Source organism: Seriola dumerili, unplaced genomic scaffold, assembly GCF_002260705.1.
Source record: "Seriola dumerili isolate Sdu_G_001 unplaced genomic scaffold, Sdu_1.0 BDQW01000230.1, whole genome shotgun sequence".
Lineage (NCBI taxonomy): Eukaryota > Metazoa > Chordata > Actinopteri > Carangiformes > Carangidae > Seriola > Seriola dumerili.
In genome coordinates, this window is record NW_019174485.1 from 2,968,154 (window position 1) to 2,987,014 (window position 18,861).

Below are 18,861 nucleotides of genomic sequence, written 5' to 3' on the forward strand. Positions count from 1 at the left end.
AAATTGAATTCTGAAAGATCAGTACATCTTGTTAAATTATACTAATAACATCTAATAAATGGGAAAAAATCATAAGATCTATCTCAATTGTGCATTATTTTTCTCAATATAAAGACCACATTCAATTCTTTTGATTATTGTCACAAGAATTGCTGCTTGAAATGTGTTCCCTGTTAGTAAGTGGTTTTTCCATCTGGCTTTTATTTTGAGAACAGATTCTCCACCAAACCTGACACCACTGCAAATACAATCAGAGCACTTTTACTGGCAACGGCAAAGTTAAAAAGAGTCTTGATTTCAAATATTAGATATACATATAAAAGGTAGGCTACCATATTAGATTTCATTCTTTTCCTACACATTAGACCAAACTAAAATTTCGAGCAATTGCATTTCACAGATATGGATATGGACTTTGTGCTCAGCTTAACCATCCTCAAAACAGCGATTGAAATATGTAGCTCACCCCTTAAAGGAACCTTGGAAAATAAATGAATACCCACATAAAATTCACCTCAGCTACATACTTGATATTTTGTTGTTGTTTCAGTACAAAGCAGATGTAAGTAACAAAGGGCAAACTGAGCTATCCTCCTACCATTTGCTAAATTTGGGAGGTGTGATACCAGAAGTAAAACAACAAATAGAACATGTTATATATATTCTGAAGAGGGTAAACAATAACAAATTTGTTTTTTTTTAATTTTTCAAGTAATTTTAATAAATAAGTAAAATTTTAGAATCGTTTTTCATTCATATCTAAAGGCTACACTACTGTGATGTCAAATGCTGTAACTATATCAAGTGGAGCCAGTTATATCCAATAGCTATCAAACTAACAATCTAACTAACCCATGCTACTTACATTTGTTATTTGGTTAGTCAGTAAGTTTACCTTAATAAGTGCCTACCCAACTAATTTATTGTCAAGCTGCACTAGAGTAAAAGGAAACATAGGAATGACTATGAACTGATACCTTGAGTCACCAAGTGACCCCCCCACACACCCACCCACCCACCCATATGTTAAGGCAGTACTTAATCTGTCATGAACGTAGCTCCACTTTAGACACCCAACACAACCATCGACTGTCAAGTTACACAGACAACCAGATAACTACGGCAAGCCTTCAAATTAAAGGCGCCAACTTCTCTGTATCTTACTTTGGTACTCCTTACATTTTAACTTCACAATTTAGTTCATTTTGTGTGAGATAATTAACGTTAGTTTGTAGAGGACTGTGTAGACACGTCGACTTTTTGCTAAATTATATCCGGTCTGGACACCTGTCTTCAATTAAAAAACTAATGTAAGTATACAGAGGTTAGTAAAAAATATGAATCATATTAATATATATTTAAAAAGTCCGTGTTTCTACAAGCTACAAAGCTAATTTATCGTTGAGATAGCAGTTAGCTAGCTAACTATCTTGCTTTAACCGTCATGTTAACTGTCACGAATAAATAATTTTGAAAGCTACATTCAATTAAAAGAAAATACTAAATTGCAAACACAGTGAACTGTTTGTAAATATAGCTATTTATTTCTTACGTGTTATGGTAAGCTATTTTGTAGTTTAACGGCAGACAATGAGAAGCCTATTGTCTTTGTAAAATAAACTAATAAAAGTTTATAAACTTAAATAACAGGCTGCATTATAGATGTAATATTAGTGAATAGCTGTTAGCTATTTACAATTTATTGTTATCTGTGTATCTTTTTAAATTCAATAATTTAGTTGACTTATTAGCTTTTACTATTTGGCTTTTATTGTGGGCTTTAAACGACAGAAACTGGTGGTATCGTTTTCTAACCAACTAAACAGTCTATCGCATTTCAAAGCTTCCTGTCGTCTGCAGCTTTCTCGCCACCACTTTCTTCTATTAAGCCAGTTCGAGCGATGTGTATAGTCACGAGTTGAAATATTTAACTAGTCTATCTTATTGGCCTTCTTGAAAGGCAAGACCGGAAACCGTGTTTTTTAAAACTTTGGTTCGCTTGACAGGCTGGTCCCACCAACCCGCACCGCCACAACAGCTGGGGGAGGATTTCCGACCCAGTCACAGCGAAGATGGTGGCAGCCACAGGAGTGGAGATAGTACGCTCGCCCGGATAAGACGGAAAAGCAGCCACAAACTCCCGCTGTAGGTCTGTTTTTATTTAGCCCCCAACTTCAGCAGAGAGATATATCAAGGAGGAAAAAGGGTGGCAACCAGCGGCGGACGGAAGAGGACGCACCACAGCCAGAGCGCACAGTGTTGTGTTTGTTGGACACATGCATGCCAGCGAAAACTAGAGCTATCCAGACCTAAGGAATTGGTAGAGATAAGGAGACATTGCTTTGGTGGGGGCGGTTTTTGATAATCCCACCGAGGACACATCCAAAGGGGGTTCCTTTATTGCTCTGGGGATTTTCTACTTCTTTGCTCCGGGGGGAATGCGAGGGGAGGAAATCCAGCCTCAGCTCCAAATAACCAGAGACTCCTAACTGGGTCTCCTCTCCAAACGCAGGAAATACGGCCTGGGAAAAAAGTTTAGGAGCTTTTGGAAGCGAGAGGGGGCCTATCGCTGACGTTTTGCACGCGTTTTACGACTTGATTTTTAAGTATTACTTTTTTTGTATCTAGCGCTCCTGATATTCCACAGAATAAGTTTAAGAAAAGCATTTAAATGTTACACACCGTTGGTGTTGTTATTGCAAGAGTTTTGATCATCACTATTTATAGACCAGCCTGTTCCGACCGAGGCTGTTCCTCATAGCTGTATGTTTTGCCAACTGCGCGCAACAAGTTGCAGACACTCCCAGCAGAGGCAAACCTACGCTAATTTGGGCCAGCGGATGGTATTTTCTGCGCTTCTCTTTTCGGATTACGCCTCTTTGAATAGCGCATACCCCTCCCCGACCCCCTCTTTGGAAGGCAGAGGGGGAATAAACGGTGGAGATCCGGAGAGGGAGTTCAGGAAAGGACGGGGCTGGATCCGTGGGAATAGGCCTGCCTGTCAGGCCTCTTATGATCTGATTCTTGGACTGGACAGGGCTCCAAAATAACTCAGCTTGGAATATTTGCAAGGGCCCGCTGGAATAAAGATGGAAGGAGAATGTATGAGAATAAAAAATGTAAATCCTTAGGACACTGAGCAATACATGAGAAAGGGATGTAGAGGAAGGTAAAGTCTCCTTAATTACAGATCACCCACTTTGTTTTCTTAATTAACGGAATTAACAGTTTAGTCACATTGTGGGTTGGCATTACTTTGTGTAAAATATTCACTGCATATAAAATCAATGTAAAACGAGAATGTTTCTTTTTTAAAGAGAGGGCTGATTAATATTTTTTTGACAATATTTTTAATGTAGTTTTGATGCTTTACGAGTTCATGATGTCCACACATTTTTATTTCAGCAATAGCTGTCCATAAGGACAAGACTTTGGGTGTGTTTTAAGAAGGGAAAGGACGCATAAACTGACCATTTGTCACGCATGTTGTGGAGATAAGAGGGACAGTGTAACTTTTGTAGCCATTTGCTGTGCACAACGCCAACTGTTGACAGCCTATAGCTTATCTGTATCTGCTCATACAATGAAGCCCTGGACCTGAACGCTGTTTTTTCCACGCAAACATAATTATTTCGGAATGAAGAGAAATCTGGGCATTCTTCCTTAAGCTGTCTGACTCTGTCATGTCAGCAGTATCGAAATATTGCGCACATCCAGAGGAGGTAATTTCCAGTCATGTAACGTCAGGACTGACTTGATGAAGGCATAAAAAACCGTTGCATCACTAACCAGTCCTTTCCGAGAAGGATGTTCAATTCAGGAGGCAGAAAGAGTGATGACAGTGTTTTTACCGCAGCTGGAGAGAAAGCCGGGCTCAAACCCAGAGCCTCTTTGGAGAAGGATACATGTAATGTGAGTACTGACGCAAACCCGGGGTCGGATAATGAACTGCTCAAGAAACTGGAACGGCGCGTCTTGTGTGAGTGAGTGTGCAGGCTGCTGTGTGCGTAGCAAAGACGTCTGTGCCGTGCTCACCATTCATGCAGTGTGATTATTCCAACAAACACCTTTGCTCTCTCTCCCCCTCTCTGTCTGCCTGCCCGTCACTCTCACCGCCGCCCTCTCCCTCCTCTCCGTGCCACATGTGCACACACGGCGCCCACGCACCGCGTGTAATTGCCTGAGCGCCATCAGAAGATATTATATTAATATTTAACACCTCTCCCGCACCCCCTCGTTTCCGCGTCACACCAGTCAATATGGCCACTCTGCAACATCACCGGCAGCTTCTCATGCATGGCACGGAAGTGAGCTGCGACTCCAGCGGGGATGGCGCCGTCACCGTGCGGATAACCAACAGCGCGCCACACGTGCATCAACATGAGCCACTGAGGTCTGCCAACAGTGGAGCAGGAGCAGCTGGAGGCTATGGGGCTGTGAGTAAAACGAACCCTAACCTCCACAAATACAGTATCTCTTCCAGCTGCAGCTCGGCAGACTCCAGACCAGCCGTGACCTCCACCTCCAGGGTGCAAAGGAAGGCGCCACCGTTGTTCGAACGCTCTGCTGCGCAATGCTGGGACCCCAAGTTTGACTCCCCCATCCTGGAAGAGGCATGCCAAGAGAGGTGCTTTCCTCAGACACAGCGGCGCTTCCGTTATGTCCTGTTCTACCTTGCAGTGGCGGCTGTACTCTGGGGGGTGTACTTTGGGGTCAACAGTGATCGCTGCAACCCCATGACCTTCCTAGCCCCCACAGCCTCCTTTTTGGTCCTCCTAGTCCTCCTGTTTTTATTCACCTTCACTCAGCCTTACACACGGCTGTACAACCAAACCTCCTTGTTCCTGATAGCGGTCACCTTTGCCATAACCTTAGCTCCACAGATTCAGACTGCTGGTTACACTGAGCTGGAGCGGACTGGTGGAGGGAATGCCTCATATCTCTTACCAGATGATTTACCACCTTCAACTCGTTGCATCTCCCCTGTAGGCACCTTTTCCCTGTGTATGGAGGTTCTGCTACTGCTATACAGTGTCCTCCATGTCCGTTTGTATGCCTCAGTGATGCTGGGACTCCTCTATTCTATATTATTTGAGTTATTAGGATGGCTACCATTGCTTCACAGGAGTTATGACACTACGGGATGGGAAACAGAGTTAGTGGGTTCAGCTTCTGATTGGGAAGGAGACACACTCCGCTGGCTGGGCCCAGCCAAGGCTCTGCTCCACTTGTGTGCCCATGTCATTGGCATCCACCTGTTCATCATGTCAGAGGTGCGTTCCCGCAGCACCTTCCTCAAAGTGGGCCAGGCTATCATGCATGGAAAAGACTTAGAAGTGGAGAAGGCCTTGAAGGAACGCATGATCCACTCAGTCATGCCACGGCGAGTCGCAGACGAGCTGATGAAGCAGGGTGATGATGAGGGCGGTGGTGAGAACTCTGGCAAGCGTTATTCCTCTGGTGCTTGCTCTGCCTCGGCTGTCTCAGTGGGTGGTGGGGGAGTTGGTGGAGCTTCACAAGCCCAAAGTGCCATTAGCCCCAAAAATCACCCTCACAACAATCACAAACGCAAGAAGACCTCCATCCCCCGTGGACAGATAATATTTAGACCCTTCAACATGAAACGCATGGAGCCTGTCAGCATCCTCTTCGCAGACATTGTGGGTTTCACCAAAATGTCTGCCAATAAGTCAGCACCAGCCTTGGTGGGCCTTCTCAATGACCTGTTTGGACGTTTTGACCGGCTCTGTGAACTAACTTGTTGTGAGAAGATCAGCACTCTGGGAGATTGCTACTACTGCGTAGCAGGGTGCCCTGAGCCCAGACCGGACCACGCCTACTGCTGTGTAGAGATGGGCCTGGGCATGATCCAGGCCATCGAGCAGTTCTGTCAGGAGACGTGTGAGACTGTCAGCATGCGTGTTGGCGTCCATACGGGCACCGTCCTGTGTGGGATCCTGGGAATGAAGCGCTTCAAGTTCGATGTGTGGTCAAATGATGTCAATCTGGCTAACTTGATGGAGCAGCTGGGTGTGGCAGGCAAGGTCCACCTGTCAGAAGCCACTGCCCGATTCCTGGATGACCGTTACCAGAGGGAGGATGGTCGGGTGGCAGAGAGAGCTGGGCAGAGTGTGGTGGAGAAACTAAAAGGTAAGTGGCTGTTCACGTTTGACTACCATATGAGTTTTTTTTTTTTTTTTTTTAGATGAACTGAAAGTTAGTTTACTGTAGTTAGATATTAAAGAAATTCAAAGCAGTTACAAAGAGAGAATCACCGGTCTTGGACACAGGCTCCACTGATTAATGATTTGACTTTAAAATATAAATTTGCAATTACAAAAAATACCTGTAAGTTTATTTTCAAAGTTAAGTGAGCTTGTGATAACATGCTGAACACTGGACTTATGATAAAAAGCTGAAGAGTACAGCAAAGGCTGAAAAAAATGCATGATAAGAAGAGGCCATGTCATTTCAATAAACTCATACATATACAGGATAAAGGTTGAATGTCTACATTGTCTGAACATGGTCAGCAGGGTTGAGTGGGGTCACTGCATGCCTAGACAGCACTAAAATATGTTATCTGACCAGTTATTCCTGTTGAAACAGTCACCAAACAGGAGCAGATCAGGCTACAAGATCAAGAGTTTAGAGCACCAGGAAGAGAGACCTGTTTTGGTTTAGATCAACAACAGCAAACCTATTTAAGTAACTTAGAATGTGAAACATAGAGCAATCAATTATACATAACACAGTATACATTTAATGTCATATTGTTGCCAACTCAAAAAAGACCTAATTTCCTTATGCAGGTTTTATACGAATTTGCATAAATCTTTAAGTTTGTTTTTTTGGAAAAAAACAAGGTCCGTTTTGCTACACAGATCAGGCTTCCTCTTGAACTAAACACAGTTTTGAACCATACAAGAAGTGTATCACCTCCTTAGGCTGTTTGTCCTCCTCTCTCTGACTGTGTTTGTGGCTTGTTGTTGTGGTTGGCCAGAATGTTGGAGCAAGAGATCACAGTTGGTAAGAGGAGGGCTGACCGGCTTTACTGTTCTGAGGCAGGTATTGTACTGGATTCCACTGGATTAAACAGTTGATCACCATATTGTGTCCGCCACTTGTAGGATAGGAATAGTAGGGGGATGGTGCAGAGACTAGACAGACACCAGACAGAGGATGGTAAAAGATATGGAAAGAAATTTGACTTGACTGTCTGTAACTTGTCGATGCATGGATCATGCAATTTGCTTAGTGGAAAAAAGGAATTTGTTGTTCACTGGTGTTCAGCAATTTAGGCAACTGTGTACTTGGCAGTGAACTTAAAAGGCAGACCGTCCATTTAGTGCATGGGGTTATAATAGATTGCAAGGTCATTCATCAAATGACCTAGCAAAAATAAATTTTTTTGATGGTAACAGCCTCAAAGGCCAAGATTTGCTTTTCTCTGGTTTCTGCTGATTTGCTGCTGGTTACATCAAGTTATGTTTTTTTTAAGACATCACTTGTAGCTCTGGTAATACATTGGACCTTTGTTATAACACACACACAGACACATTCAGTCTGTCTCAATACTCTGTGAAAAGCAGCATCAATAGAGCTAATCTCTCCAGCAGGGAATTCCTCGTGGACCGTCTAATCTTAGGTCTCTTGCGAACAGAGACTGTCTGTTCTATTGTCAGGCCTTATGTCAGAGTATATTCACACTTGGCTCTAAATGGTGCCATCACTCTCTATTTCCAGACTAGTGAACAGTGACAGAGTGAGATATTGACATGCAGCTTTTGATGAGGGAGAGAAAAGGGGAGAGTGGCATGTAGTTGCCAGCTGAAACAGAGACCCACAGTTTCCTGCTCAGAGAAAGAGATGACCTTAACAGTTAGCTTCTGTAGCACAGAGAAAGAGAGTTTGGCACAGGTTTTTGTAGATAAATCGACCCCATTGTCTCATTTTGAGAGAAATCAACAGTCAGAATCATGTACTGAGTGATGTAACTACAGTTTTGCACGGGAGACTGAGTAGCTGGAGATGATGTTAGTTTGCTCATCTGAAATTGATTCATTTTATTTTTCACACCACCAGAATACCCTTTGTTTGTCTATTTGAGACATATTTCCCTCTGAAAACCAAATCCATTCTCTTTGAAGTTTGTAAATTGTTGTATCACTGGACTCACTGCCACTTCTATTTCCTTTTACTATCAAACATCTATTATATTATCAAATGTACATGAGGCCACTCTTCCATTTCATTTAAAACTCACAAACAGCAGTTAATACCTGGTCAGTTATTTGGTTTGAAAAGAAGTTGCACAGTAGTTATAAATTCTCAGTACAGACTGTCTCTCAAGTGATAAACTGATAATTTGTTGTATTTCTTTCATTCCTCACTTCCCTCTGTCTGTCTTTATCTCTTTCCCTTTAATGTTCCACATCTCTCCCTCTGCTTGTCCTTATCCTAGTTGTGTTATCACATTCATTGCCCCAGACTCTCACCTGTCACCCAGGCTTGTGCATGTGGTCTGTTGTGTAACACTGCTTTAGCGCTGTCTGTCTGTCTTTAGTCAAGGATTTGCTCTAGATCCCCCAGCAGGCTGAATGATTCGCCCCAGATAGTGTGCTTTCAACCTTTCGCTTTCTGTTAGTCCCTGAACACCCATTGCCCTGCTCTCCTTTAAACAAGAACTGGGCAAACCAAGCTTTGTTTGACCATGAATGCTGCCAGTTGGTAAGATACTGTAGTTTGCGAGTAGTTGTTTCAGAAATGCACTCTAAGTGATCTATGTAATGGATTGCGCGGGGTGATTGAGCCACAAACAATCTCCCATCACAGTGCAATGCATGGAAGAGATGAGTCATAGCTCTGTTGACAAATGCATTAATTATACAGGTATGCAGTGAGGGGTGTAAATATGAGGCAAAATAAGCAATATTCTCAAGGCTTGCAGCACTTCAGTGATAGATGAGAAGTTGAGGCTAGTTAAAGTTTGAACTGTGCGAACTTCTGAAAAATACACTGGTGCAGTGTACTTGCATATCATATCCACAATCTGTTTCATGAAATTAAAATATTATGAATAAGTTGCTAAAATGTAAAAAGGTAAAATAAAAATGAAAAATTACAATGGGACATAAAATTGGACTCATGCTTTCAAACTATAACTATTATTACCGTACTTACTGAAGATACTTTGTTCATCTGCAGACACAAGCAAAAACCACTAACTATCACTTACTAACTAGCAGAGATGGAGTCAGAACAGGCCGTCTATATGTAGATGGCTGTAGGTATGATATTACTAGGTAGTCAGTGCAGATATTTTAGGAACATTGCAGGATTTCCAAAGCCACTTGTAAATCGACACACAATGAATTCATTATTGCAGTTATTGCAACAGTTTTTGCGAAGCAACATTTACATGTTTGCATGCCATATTCAGGCAATTGCATTAGTTTGCAATTAGTTAGCAAACTTTTTTCAACTTTTCTAAATCGATGAATCCTTGTTTACACACAAGACTGTAAAGATACACCGAGTGACCAGAATAAGTGTACAATGCTGTTTACACACCTTGGATACTGGAGGTAGCAGCTACCTGTTTAAATGTGGCTGAATTTGTTGCTGTCACTTTGGCAGCCGAGCCCCAGATTCAGTGAGAGGGACAAATAGGAGTGTAGTCTGCCCAACTGCTTGTTGCTAGGCTAATTTTTTAAAAATAAACCCCCATTCCCAACTCCCAATGATTGCTACTTCCCAAACAAAATGAATTACTGTATACTACAGTACTATAGAATCACAGGCAGAGATTGCTTTTAAAATCCAAGAAAAAACGATCTACCGTTAGTTGCGTTGTTTTAATTGCCAGCATTAGCCATGCTGCTAGTGTGTTTATGTACAGCACTGGCAGCAACGAGTTACAGCCACTGAGAGCCCATGTATTCCAAACCACTCTCACCCATATTCTTTTCTTTTTCTTCTTGTTTTTTCACTGCACAAACAACTCTTACTGTTTTTTTGCAGAAAAACATATGTTTTCGTGACTGAACATAGTTTGGAGACCAGACAGTTGTTGGAGATTCCTCCTGTATGAAAGACCTTGCTTGTAACCCCTTGTCACTGATCAGTTATGTAGTGTGCAAACCAAAACGATTACAAGATTACAAGACAACTTGTGTTGTGTGAACAGCACAGCAATCTGACGACTTTGAAAGTCATGTAGTGTGTAAATGGCATTAGTTGACTAAACTAAATGTGCCTCATTGGGTCACTAGATGTCTCACCAAAGGTATCAACAAATACACACTCGTTTAGGTGATCATTGGATTGCGTTGAAACACGTGCATTTCTCACTCGTATATCCTTAGATGGTGACCTAGTGATGGTCACACTCTTCTCTTGCCTACACTTCCTTCATCCCTGACTAACTTTAAGTTTTAAGCCTTCACATTGTTGTTTAATGCTGTTGGGTTGTTTCACATCATACATCCATTTATTTCCAGTGAGAGACTATGATTTTACATCCTCCATTTTCCTGTTTGGCCTTGTATCTCAATTTCACTTGTGTTACTGGTTGTTACAAGTCCACCTGCTTGAGTGCTTGTGTCTCCTCCATCCTCTCTAATCCAGTCCTGCCATGTCTCTTTCTGTTTCTAGCATACAAACACACTTGTATTTCACTGCAGGTGGCAAGGACTGCAGTTTTCTGCCCTGGATTTTTGTACTGTGGACTTTATATCCTGTCTGTATCTGCTGCATTAATGCCTTTTTAGGCTCCCATTGTTGAGTGTTGTAGCGTGGGGAAATGAGGTTGTGGAGTTTCCAGACATGCCTGTGTGTGCATTAGACTGTCTAGATTTGTATTTTTCAGTGTAGAATAGTAGGATGTCGTACATCTGTAGAGTCAAGGTTTGGACCCTAACCTGTTCTCATGGTATCATTGGGTGACACTGGCACCTTGTCGGTTTCAATCTGTGTGAGACTGGAGGTACGTTCTGTGTGTGCATATTTGTGTGTGGTGCATGTCTGCATGTATCATGTATTCCAGTGCAGTGTGTTGCAGTGAGAAGTCCATGCCCTCAGGCTGGTTAATCTGCGTTAAATCAAATGTGTCACCTAAATATGCGGCAGCAAATGGCAGATCCTTAATCATAAGCAGGCCAGCCCCAGTGGGTCATGGGCTTTGATATTCCACTCTGTATTTGTCTCTATCCACTTTTTTCCTGTAAAGTTATTTGTAACTGTCTCATTTTCAAACATCAGTGACTTATGTGTTAGCCAGCTGGATCATTTTGATGTGAAAAATTTGTTTGTTTTCCAGCCACCATATGCTTTATCATAGACTTGTCAATACTGAGGACAGTGAAAATCCCTTCTTTTCTCTTGTGTTCTCCCATGCAGTCATGACAATTCCTCATGTAGATCAATATAAAACACTACCTTCTTTGACTGTGATCTAAGCGCCAAATATATACATTCATGAGTTTATGTGAAAAGTTTCAAAGGAATAGGTCAAGACATACAGTAACTTCTCTGACAGTGAAGTTTTCCTCACTCATTTATGTCATGTGACATTTATTCAGGCTTGTTAACAGCAGGCCTTTTTCACAGACAACATCTTGACATGTAACAGAAGGAAAAGCACAGGTGTATATAATAAAATGAATGATGGCTGAATTCCATTTAGCTGCTTCAGTTTCAGGGTCCTGGTATTGTTCATGCTGACTCACTGTCACACTGTCATGACTTCCTTGGACACTTGAATAGAACAGAACCATTGTTAATATTTTTAGTAACACCTGTGCTTCTCCTATTATGACGAGTCAAAATTTCCATTTGATTAATTGATTAGCTGATGATCAGAAAATTCTCAGTTGACAAACTTAATAATCTTAATAATTTGAATGATTTCTTTACTTATGAAAAGCTCCTTAGACACAACTTAAAACTAGCTCTTGCACAAGAGTGCCTTGATGGCAGCAGAGGAGAGACAGTATTACTTGTTTACTTTCTGCAGCCAAAGTTTATATGCTGTTTTTTAGTGGACTCAGATTTTATTACAGAACATGGGAGAAGGAAGAGGTGAGCAGTAAAGACTCACAGCAGTGACAGACACCTGTAAGTTTGTTCACTCTGCTGCATTATAACTGCCTCACCTCCTCAGATCTTCACCTGTCAGTGACAGCAGCAGCACTGAAGCCAAGTGTGTGTGTGTGTGTGTGTGTGTGTGTTTTTTTATGATAGAGATAAGACATCCAGGACATAAAACAAAATAGACTGATGAAAGTCTTTGTGGCTTATATACATATATACACATGTTTAAACTGAGATTTATCACTGAGAGGTGAGCACAGATCTTAGAAACTAATTTAGGCCTTTAGATGTTCTCTTTCTACAGTAAACTCCCTGTGTGCACATGTTTCATTTTCTTTTTTCTACCCTTTTTCTCTCTCTCCCTCTGCTTTTTTACATAGCCTTCCTCCTACACTGTCGCACACACCATCTTAAACATACCCTCTGTTTCTTTGTATACATACAGCACATCTCACGTCCCTGTGTGTCTGTGTGTTTGTGCGAGGGCGATGCTCTGTATAAAGTTGAGAGGAGACAGTTGCCCTCAGGCCTGTGACCCATCATGGTGTTGCTTCGCCCCTGCTACTCTTATATCACTGGTTCTCAGAATCACTGTCACTACAAGGTTCAAAGGTCAACTGTAATCACTTGACTAGCTGGTCTTGCAAGTGTGTCTGTGTGTATCTTTCTGCGTCTGGCTGTGTGTATGATAACAAAATGAAAAGAAAAATGCTGTTCGGTAGCATCAGAGCAGAGCATGTAAAAACAGACAGAGACATAACCAGGCATACATTTACTGGTGAAGGAGACAGAAAAGAAAGATAAAAATGGATTTTTGATGATGGATCATAGATTTTGAATGTTATAGTGGAATCACTTAGGTTGTTGTTTCATTTGTTTTAGCAACATTTTGCTGCAACCCAAGTCTTTATCCTGAGTGGCAGTCTTCTCTGTGGCAAGAGTGCTGGGGTGCAGTTAATGAGGACCAGGGTTCATGTTTTATCACTCACTTTATCTTGCAGTGTCTGAACTTGGCTTCATGTGTCTTGATGGTGATAATATACTGGTAGAAAGAAATCTTTTGAAATTTGACTTGTCTGCCTTGTAAAACACCTCTTCAGTTCCTTGACAGTATTGGGACAGATTACATTGATTTTATGTGTGTGTGTTTGCCCACGTTTAATAGACACTAAAGCAGTGCTTTGTTTCATGATATGAATCAATCTAATTGAATTTCTCAATGTTTTTTTTTTTGTTTTTACTGTAGTTAGGATTTGGTGGCAGCTGAGGTAAAACTGAGACAGTCCAAGACAGACTGAGACAGTATACAGTACAGGGAAAACACTGCAGTCAGTTTCTGTATGTAGAGCTCTCTTCTGTTCTGCCTTGGTACCTTTTGTTGCTTGTGCTACGTATAGTTATTCTCTTTGTTTGAAAGAAACTAGAAATATAAAAGACCTCACTTATTGTGAGCAACTCGGTTAAGAGCAGAAGATATAAAAACTTGATTTAAAATTATTTTTTTAAGAATTTCTATTTAATTTTATAGGGACAATGCCAATCGATTAAAATCACTGTACATGTGCCTGCATTTGCCAAAAGCCTAACTTTCAAATGTCCCATGGCCAGATGTTAGTCTTTCAGACAATTATTCATAGTACAACATTGATTACTAAGTCTATCACACATTTATAAACTGGTGGTTATTGTTCTAAAAAGACCACATGGTTGGTTTTTTATATATATATATATATATATATANNNTTTTTTTTTTTTTTTTTTACACATTAACTAGAAATTGTATATATTCTACATTACTGACAAACATGTTCTGAAGCATGTCATATGTTTTCCAGTCAGGGTGTGTTTCATTCAGTGTTTTGGAAATTAGCACCTTCTACATATGTCAATGCACAATGACGACAGACAAAGGTAACTTGTAACACAAACATTTTCTATACAAAACTGTCATCTAGCTACCATAACAAACTTTAAAGAAATTCAAAGATGGAAAAAGCATCACCTGACTGACTTTCCAGTGCTGCACACACACATACTGCACAGGACTGGAGCTACAATTTCCGGCATTATGCTCTTCTGCATTATTATATTAGGTACATCCTAATTCTGTTATCATTAATGCTGTGTGTTTCTTCCAGAGAGAAAAAGGATTGTGTAGATCTGGCACTAAATCATAATTTAACAGTGACAGCTACTAACTAATGAAGCAAACCTCCAGAATATAAGGGGGAGGCCAATCGCTCTGATAGCTGGAGCTTTCTGCAGATAGTTCTTTCTTCTTTTTCTCCAAATAGAAATCTAGTTGCTCTCTATTCGTTTACATCCTAATATACCTGTAAGAACACTTTCTTTTATCCTCCACATCTCCTTCTCTTAATGGATCTGTAGTAATATTCAGTCATTGTCTCCCACACAGCTGTCTAATCAACTTCCTTTCCTATTCATCCACCCCAAATATTTCACGAGAAGTTTGTCATTCCTATTGCTCAAGAATTTGTTGAGTCAACTGTGTTCTTGTGTGCGTGTTCAGTGTTGATAAGCATGCCCAGCCCTGTCCTAGTCAGATTGCAGATGTGCAGCATGCACTCACACACACACACACACACACACACACACATATAAATTGACTGGTCTTTCCAGAGAGTTTGCTGTCTATGCAATACTCTGTGCTGTTTCTGGTAGAACTCTGGGTTAATTTCAGTAGTTAACTGAATTCCAAACAGATGAGTCATCTGCTCATATTGTATTTAATTATTTTGACAGGTCTGTCCAGTCTTGTGTGTGTGTGTGTGTGTGTGTGTGTGTTACTTATAGTTTGTATGTTAGTAGTCAAGTCATTCAATGAAACATTACAAAAACACGAGTGTGTTCCCTGTATTTAAGAGACACTATTATCACAGAAGCCTATTATCTCAAAGCCTTTATCATGGCCACATGAACCCATGTAATGATTTACTGGAATGGGACTTGTTACAGGTGGATTCACTCACTACCTGGTCTCATTTGCTGTTCTATTACACAGAGGGTGACTTGCATCGTATTTCCATGTGCCACCATGTAGTAGTTTTGGCCCTGGGAGAGAAATGTGTAGCTTAAAATACCCCAAAAATATTTCATCATTAAGTAGATATTGATAAAGTCGGCTTGCATCAACACTCAAGTTGTGTGAAAACACAATAAAAATTCAATGTTCTATCGGCGTGGGCTTTTTTAATTTCAATGCATAGTATGCAGTACAGAGGCAGATAAGAATTGTGAGAAGAGAGAGCGAGAGATGGGGATAACATTCATCAAGGTCTGTGGCTGGGTTTGAGTCACGGACATTGCAGTTATGTGGTAAGCAGCAGCTCGGACCACCAGGCCACCATAAGTGGCTTTTTTGAACTTCTGCAGGGAAATTTATTTTGGGAAAATGTTGGTAATGTTGGACTCTATCTTGGTATGCACATTACTTCTCATCAAACTCTGGACAGTCCTGATAATTTACTTCTTGTGGACAAAAGCCTACCTGACACGCCTGCCAAATTGTTACTAATTGACCTGCTCACACAGAATGCATGACTCTCAGCATAGCACAGGTCAAAAACTGAATGTGTTTGTGCACGAGTGTGTGTGTGGTTCAAGGCTGGGTCAAGGCTTTCTGTAAACTTTTATTTTGGGTTTGCACACATATTTCTGCAGTGCATGAATATTGTTAGTTCTTTGTATGTGTGTAATATCACAGCTCCTTAAAATTCCACTTTTGTGACAGCTGTATGTGTCAATGTGGCAACAGCAGCTGATGTGTGTGTGTGTGAATGCCATCTACAGTGCTGGAGGTGCTGTGTTGAATAGCTGTTGTGAATAATAGATAAGGAGTTTGCAAAGAAAACAGTCTGAAAGACATTTTTATCATTTACAGTATGTATCTCTTTAACTGTTCAATTATGTCCGAAACCAGAGGTTTAAAGTGTCCCACACAAAAGTCCAGACAAAATCACAGAATATGAAGGCTAGTGAAGTTTTTTAAAGGAAAAAATCCCTTTCCATTAGACTTTTCCTTTATGCATCTATCAAATTAATTATAAAAAGGATGCATCTATGTTTGACCATATGCTCATTGTTTTTGGTGATAGTTGGGTACTTCATGTGGTGGAGGGGAGTTATATCAGTGTTTTTTCCTGCCTTCCCCCACAATGTGTGTGTGACTTCATCAGGAGTCATAGTCTGTAATGACTTTCTAGAGGGGAGTTGCCTGTTTACCAAAGGACCTTATTGCTAGATATACCCACTTTTCCTTAGCCTGCCCACTTCAGTCAGTCGTTTTGCCAGCGCACTCTTTGGGGACCAAAGGGTGCGCACCAACTTAATGTTGGAGACAGAGCACCAACATGAAGTTGTTTTGTTCAGTATTTGTTGGTGTAGAGTAACAACAGGAGGATATAGAGATAGAGTTTTACATTACCTATGATACATCCTGCCATTTCATTTCATCCTGGTCAGTTGAGTCAAAGTTAAGTGGAGAAACCAGCATCTCTACCTATGCTTGGATGGATTTCTCCCTGAATAAGAGTTGAATATTGATGCAAAGTAGTGAGACTCAAAATAACCACTGAATTTCAGATAAAATACTGCAAATGAGTAATGTTTTTAGCATGAAAATGGATGTATATTTTCAGATGCAGCGTTTCAGCATTATTTGAGATATCTTTTTAAAAATACATGTACTGGCATTCAAAATCTGTATCAGTCAAAGTCCTACCATAAAAAGCATGTAAAGCTCTGTTCCCTGGTGGTCTGTGGAAAGAGAGAGTTGTGTGACATGAGAGGGAGGAAGAGAGGGGGGGGGGGGGGGGGGGGGGGGGGGGGGGGGGGGGGGGGGGGGGGAGAAGGAGCATGTTTTCTGGTCATAACCCTTTCCCAAGGATTTCCCACAGTCTAGCTTAGGGCAGTGGGGGAGGTGTATGTGTGGTGTGTGAGTGCGTGTGTGTGCGTGCATGTGTGTGTATACATGTGTGTGGTTGATGAGGGGCATTGTGAATCCATGGCATACAGCAGAATGAATCACCCCATGCAACGACTGTATGACTCAAATGAGACTATGCAGTTCAAGCACATTTGTGCTCACCTAAAAATATGTTATGTGGAGATAAGGCCTTATAAGGAGAATAAATATCTGAGCCTGCTGCATATGCGTATTTAATACAATACACTGTTAACCTGCCAGTGTGTCTTGAGTTAATATGTGGCCAAGTGTGTGAACATGCATAAAACAAAGTGACGTGCCAGTCGTCATTAGTGTCCCCTTTGCAGCAGGACCAAGGTTGGTCAGTTCTTGCTCAAGGACTGTCCTCTGCTGCTGAGCGACAGATTCCCTGAGAGAAACTCAGAGCTTCTGTGAAGTGAAACACTAAAATTCCGTGTTAACAGTTGTGAGTATGCGTGCGTGCGTGTGTGTATGTGTGTGTGTGTGTGTGTGTGTGTGTGCGTGTGCGCGTGCGTGTGTTCATCAGAGTGACGCAATGACACTTGGAGTGCGTCACTGCTCCTGTAAACCCACTGCACTACATGTCACACACACAGAGACACACACACAAACTTGTAGGGATGGATACAAGTGGATGTTGCAAATGTGTTCTTTAAGCATTTTGTCTTTATTAGACAGATGAGCAAAAATTATGCTCAAACACTAGTCCCCCTACTAGTGTTTGAGCATAATTTTGATTTTATTGATTCAAATTCCAATTCTGCTTATCAATCTGTTGTGATTGAGTCGTGGTTCAAATTTATGCCATGTTATGTGAGCACAAAAAGAAACCAGAATGTGTATGAAAAATTTTAAAAATCACCTTTACTTTCAGCAGATTTTAGGCAGCTGTAAATCAGTGAGTGTTATTGTTTCTTGTTGTGTTCCACATTTCTTAGTCTTTTGGAGCTGGTTCCAGTTAGAACCTGGTCTCAATACTCTACCCTATGCTAGGATGATGTGACAAAGGTCCTGTGTTAGACCCAAACATAAGAACTCATGGCCACATGGTACATGCTCACTGATCCACCAGACTGCCCATAGATGCTCTATTAATTCCCTGGACTGTCATTTAAAGGGAAAAAAAAAAGATAAAGGAGGTAGAGAGAAACAAGAGACGGAGAGAGCAAGGAACTCCCTGGACTAAAATGATGGCACAAAAAAGGGAAGGGGGAAGGGAGGGATGGATGGGAGGGAGGATTGGGAGGGTATTTGAAGGAGGATCGTGTGAGAGCCTCATCCCTCGGTTCCATCAGCGTGTCCAAATATGGAGGCATGTGCTATTGCATGAGGCCTGTAGTCAAGACCCACCACCGACCAGGGAGAAAACCGGAGTGTAGTGGGGGGGGGGGTAGAGAGTAAAAGGAAGACGGCTAAAAAATGAGAGAACGAGACAGCAGAGACAAGACAGAGTAGCTAGGTATAAAGAGACGTAGTGAGAGGTGGCAAGAGATGTAAGGTTTGGCAGGACTAAAGAGAAAAAGTTGAAGAAGAAGGTTAGAGATAGATGAGGAAAGTTGGACAGTTGGAAGGCCAAGTCTGTGAAAAGGGAAAACAAGTTGAAGTCTATTTTTAGTGCTGAAGTTGTTTATTTTCTGACTGTTCCAAGCAGCAAGATGAAAGTGAAGAATTGGAGAAAAGGTTAGATGATGCTAGAAGAGAAAAGGGGAAGTTTAGCCCCTGTCTGTCTTCTCCTTCTCCTCCTCTGCCTCAGTTTTGAGGCAGAGTTTTGAGGTTGACTTAAGCTGCTTTGATGCTTAATT

The 18,861-nt window shown here is 41.4% G+C and overlaps 1 protein-coding gene across 1 annotated transcript in view; it reads left to right on the forward strand.

The window, feature by feature from the left end:
• Positions 1-2,089: 2,089 nt before the first annotated feature.
• The window catches only part of LOC111229246 (adenylate cyclase type 9-like), a 38,193-nt gene continuing 21,421 nt past the window's right edge, over positions 2,090-18,861 (forward strand). Inside the window, exon 1 of the mRNA XM_022755487.1 lies at positions 2,090-6,150. Within this exon, the coding sequence (XP_022611208.1) occupies positions 4,260-6,150 (1,891 nt within the window). The 5' untranslated portion in view covers positions 2,090-4,259. The remainder of the gene's footprint in view (positions 6,151-18,861) is intronic.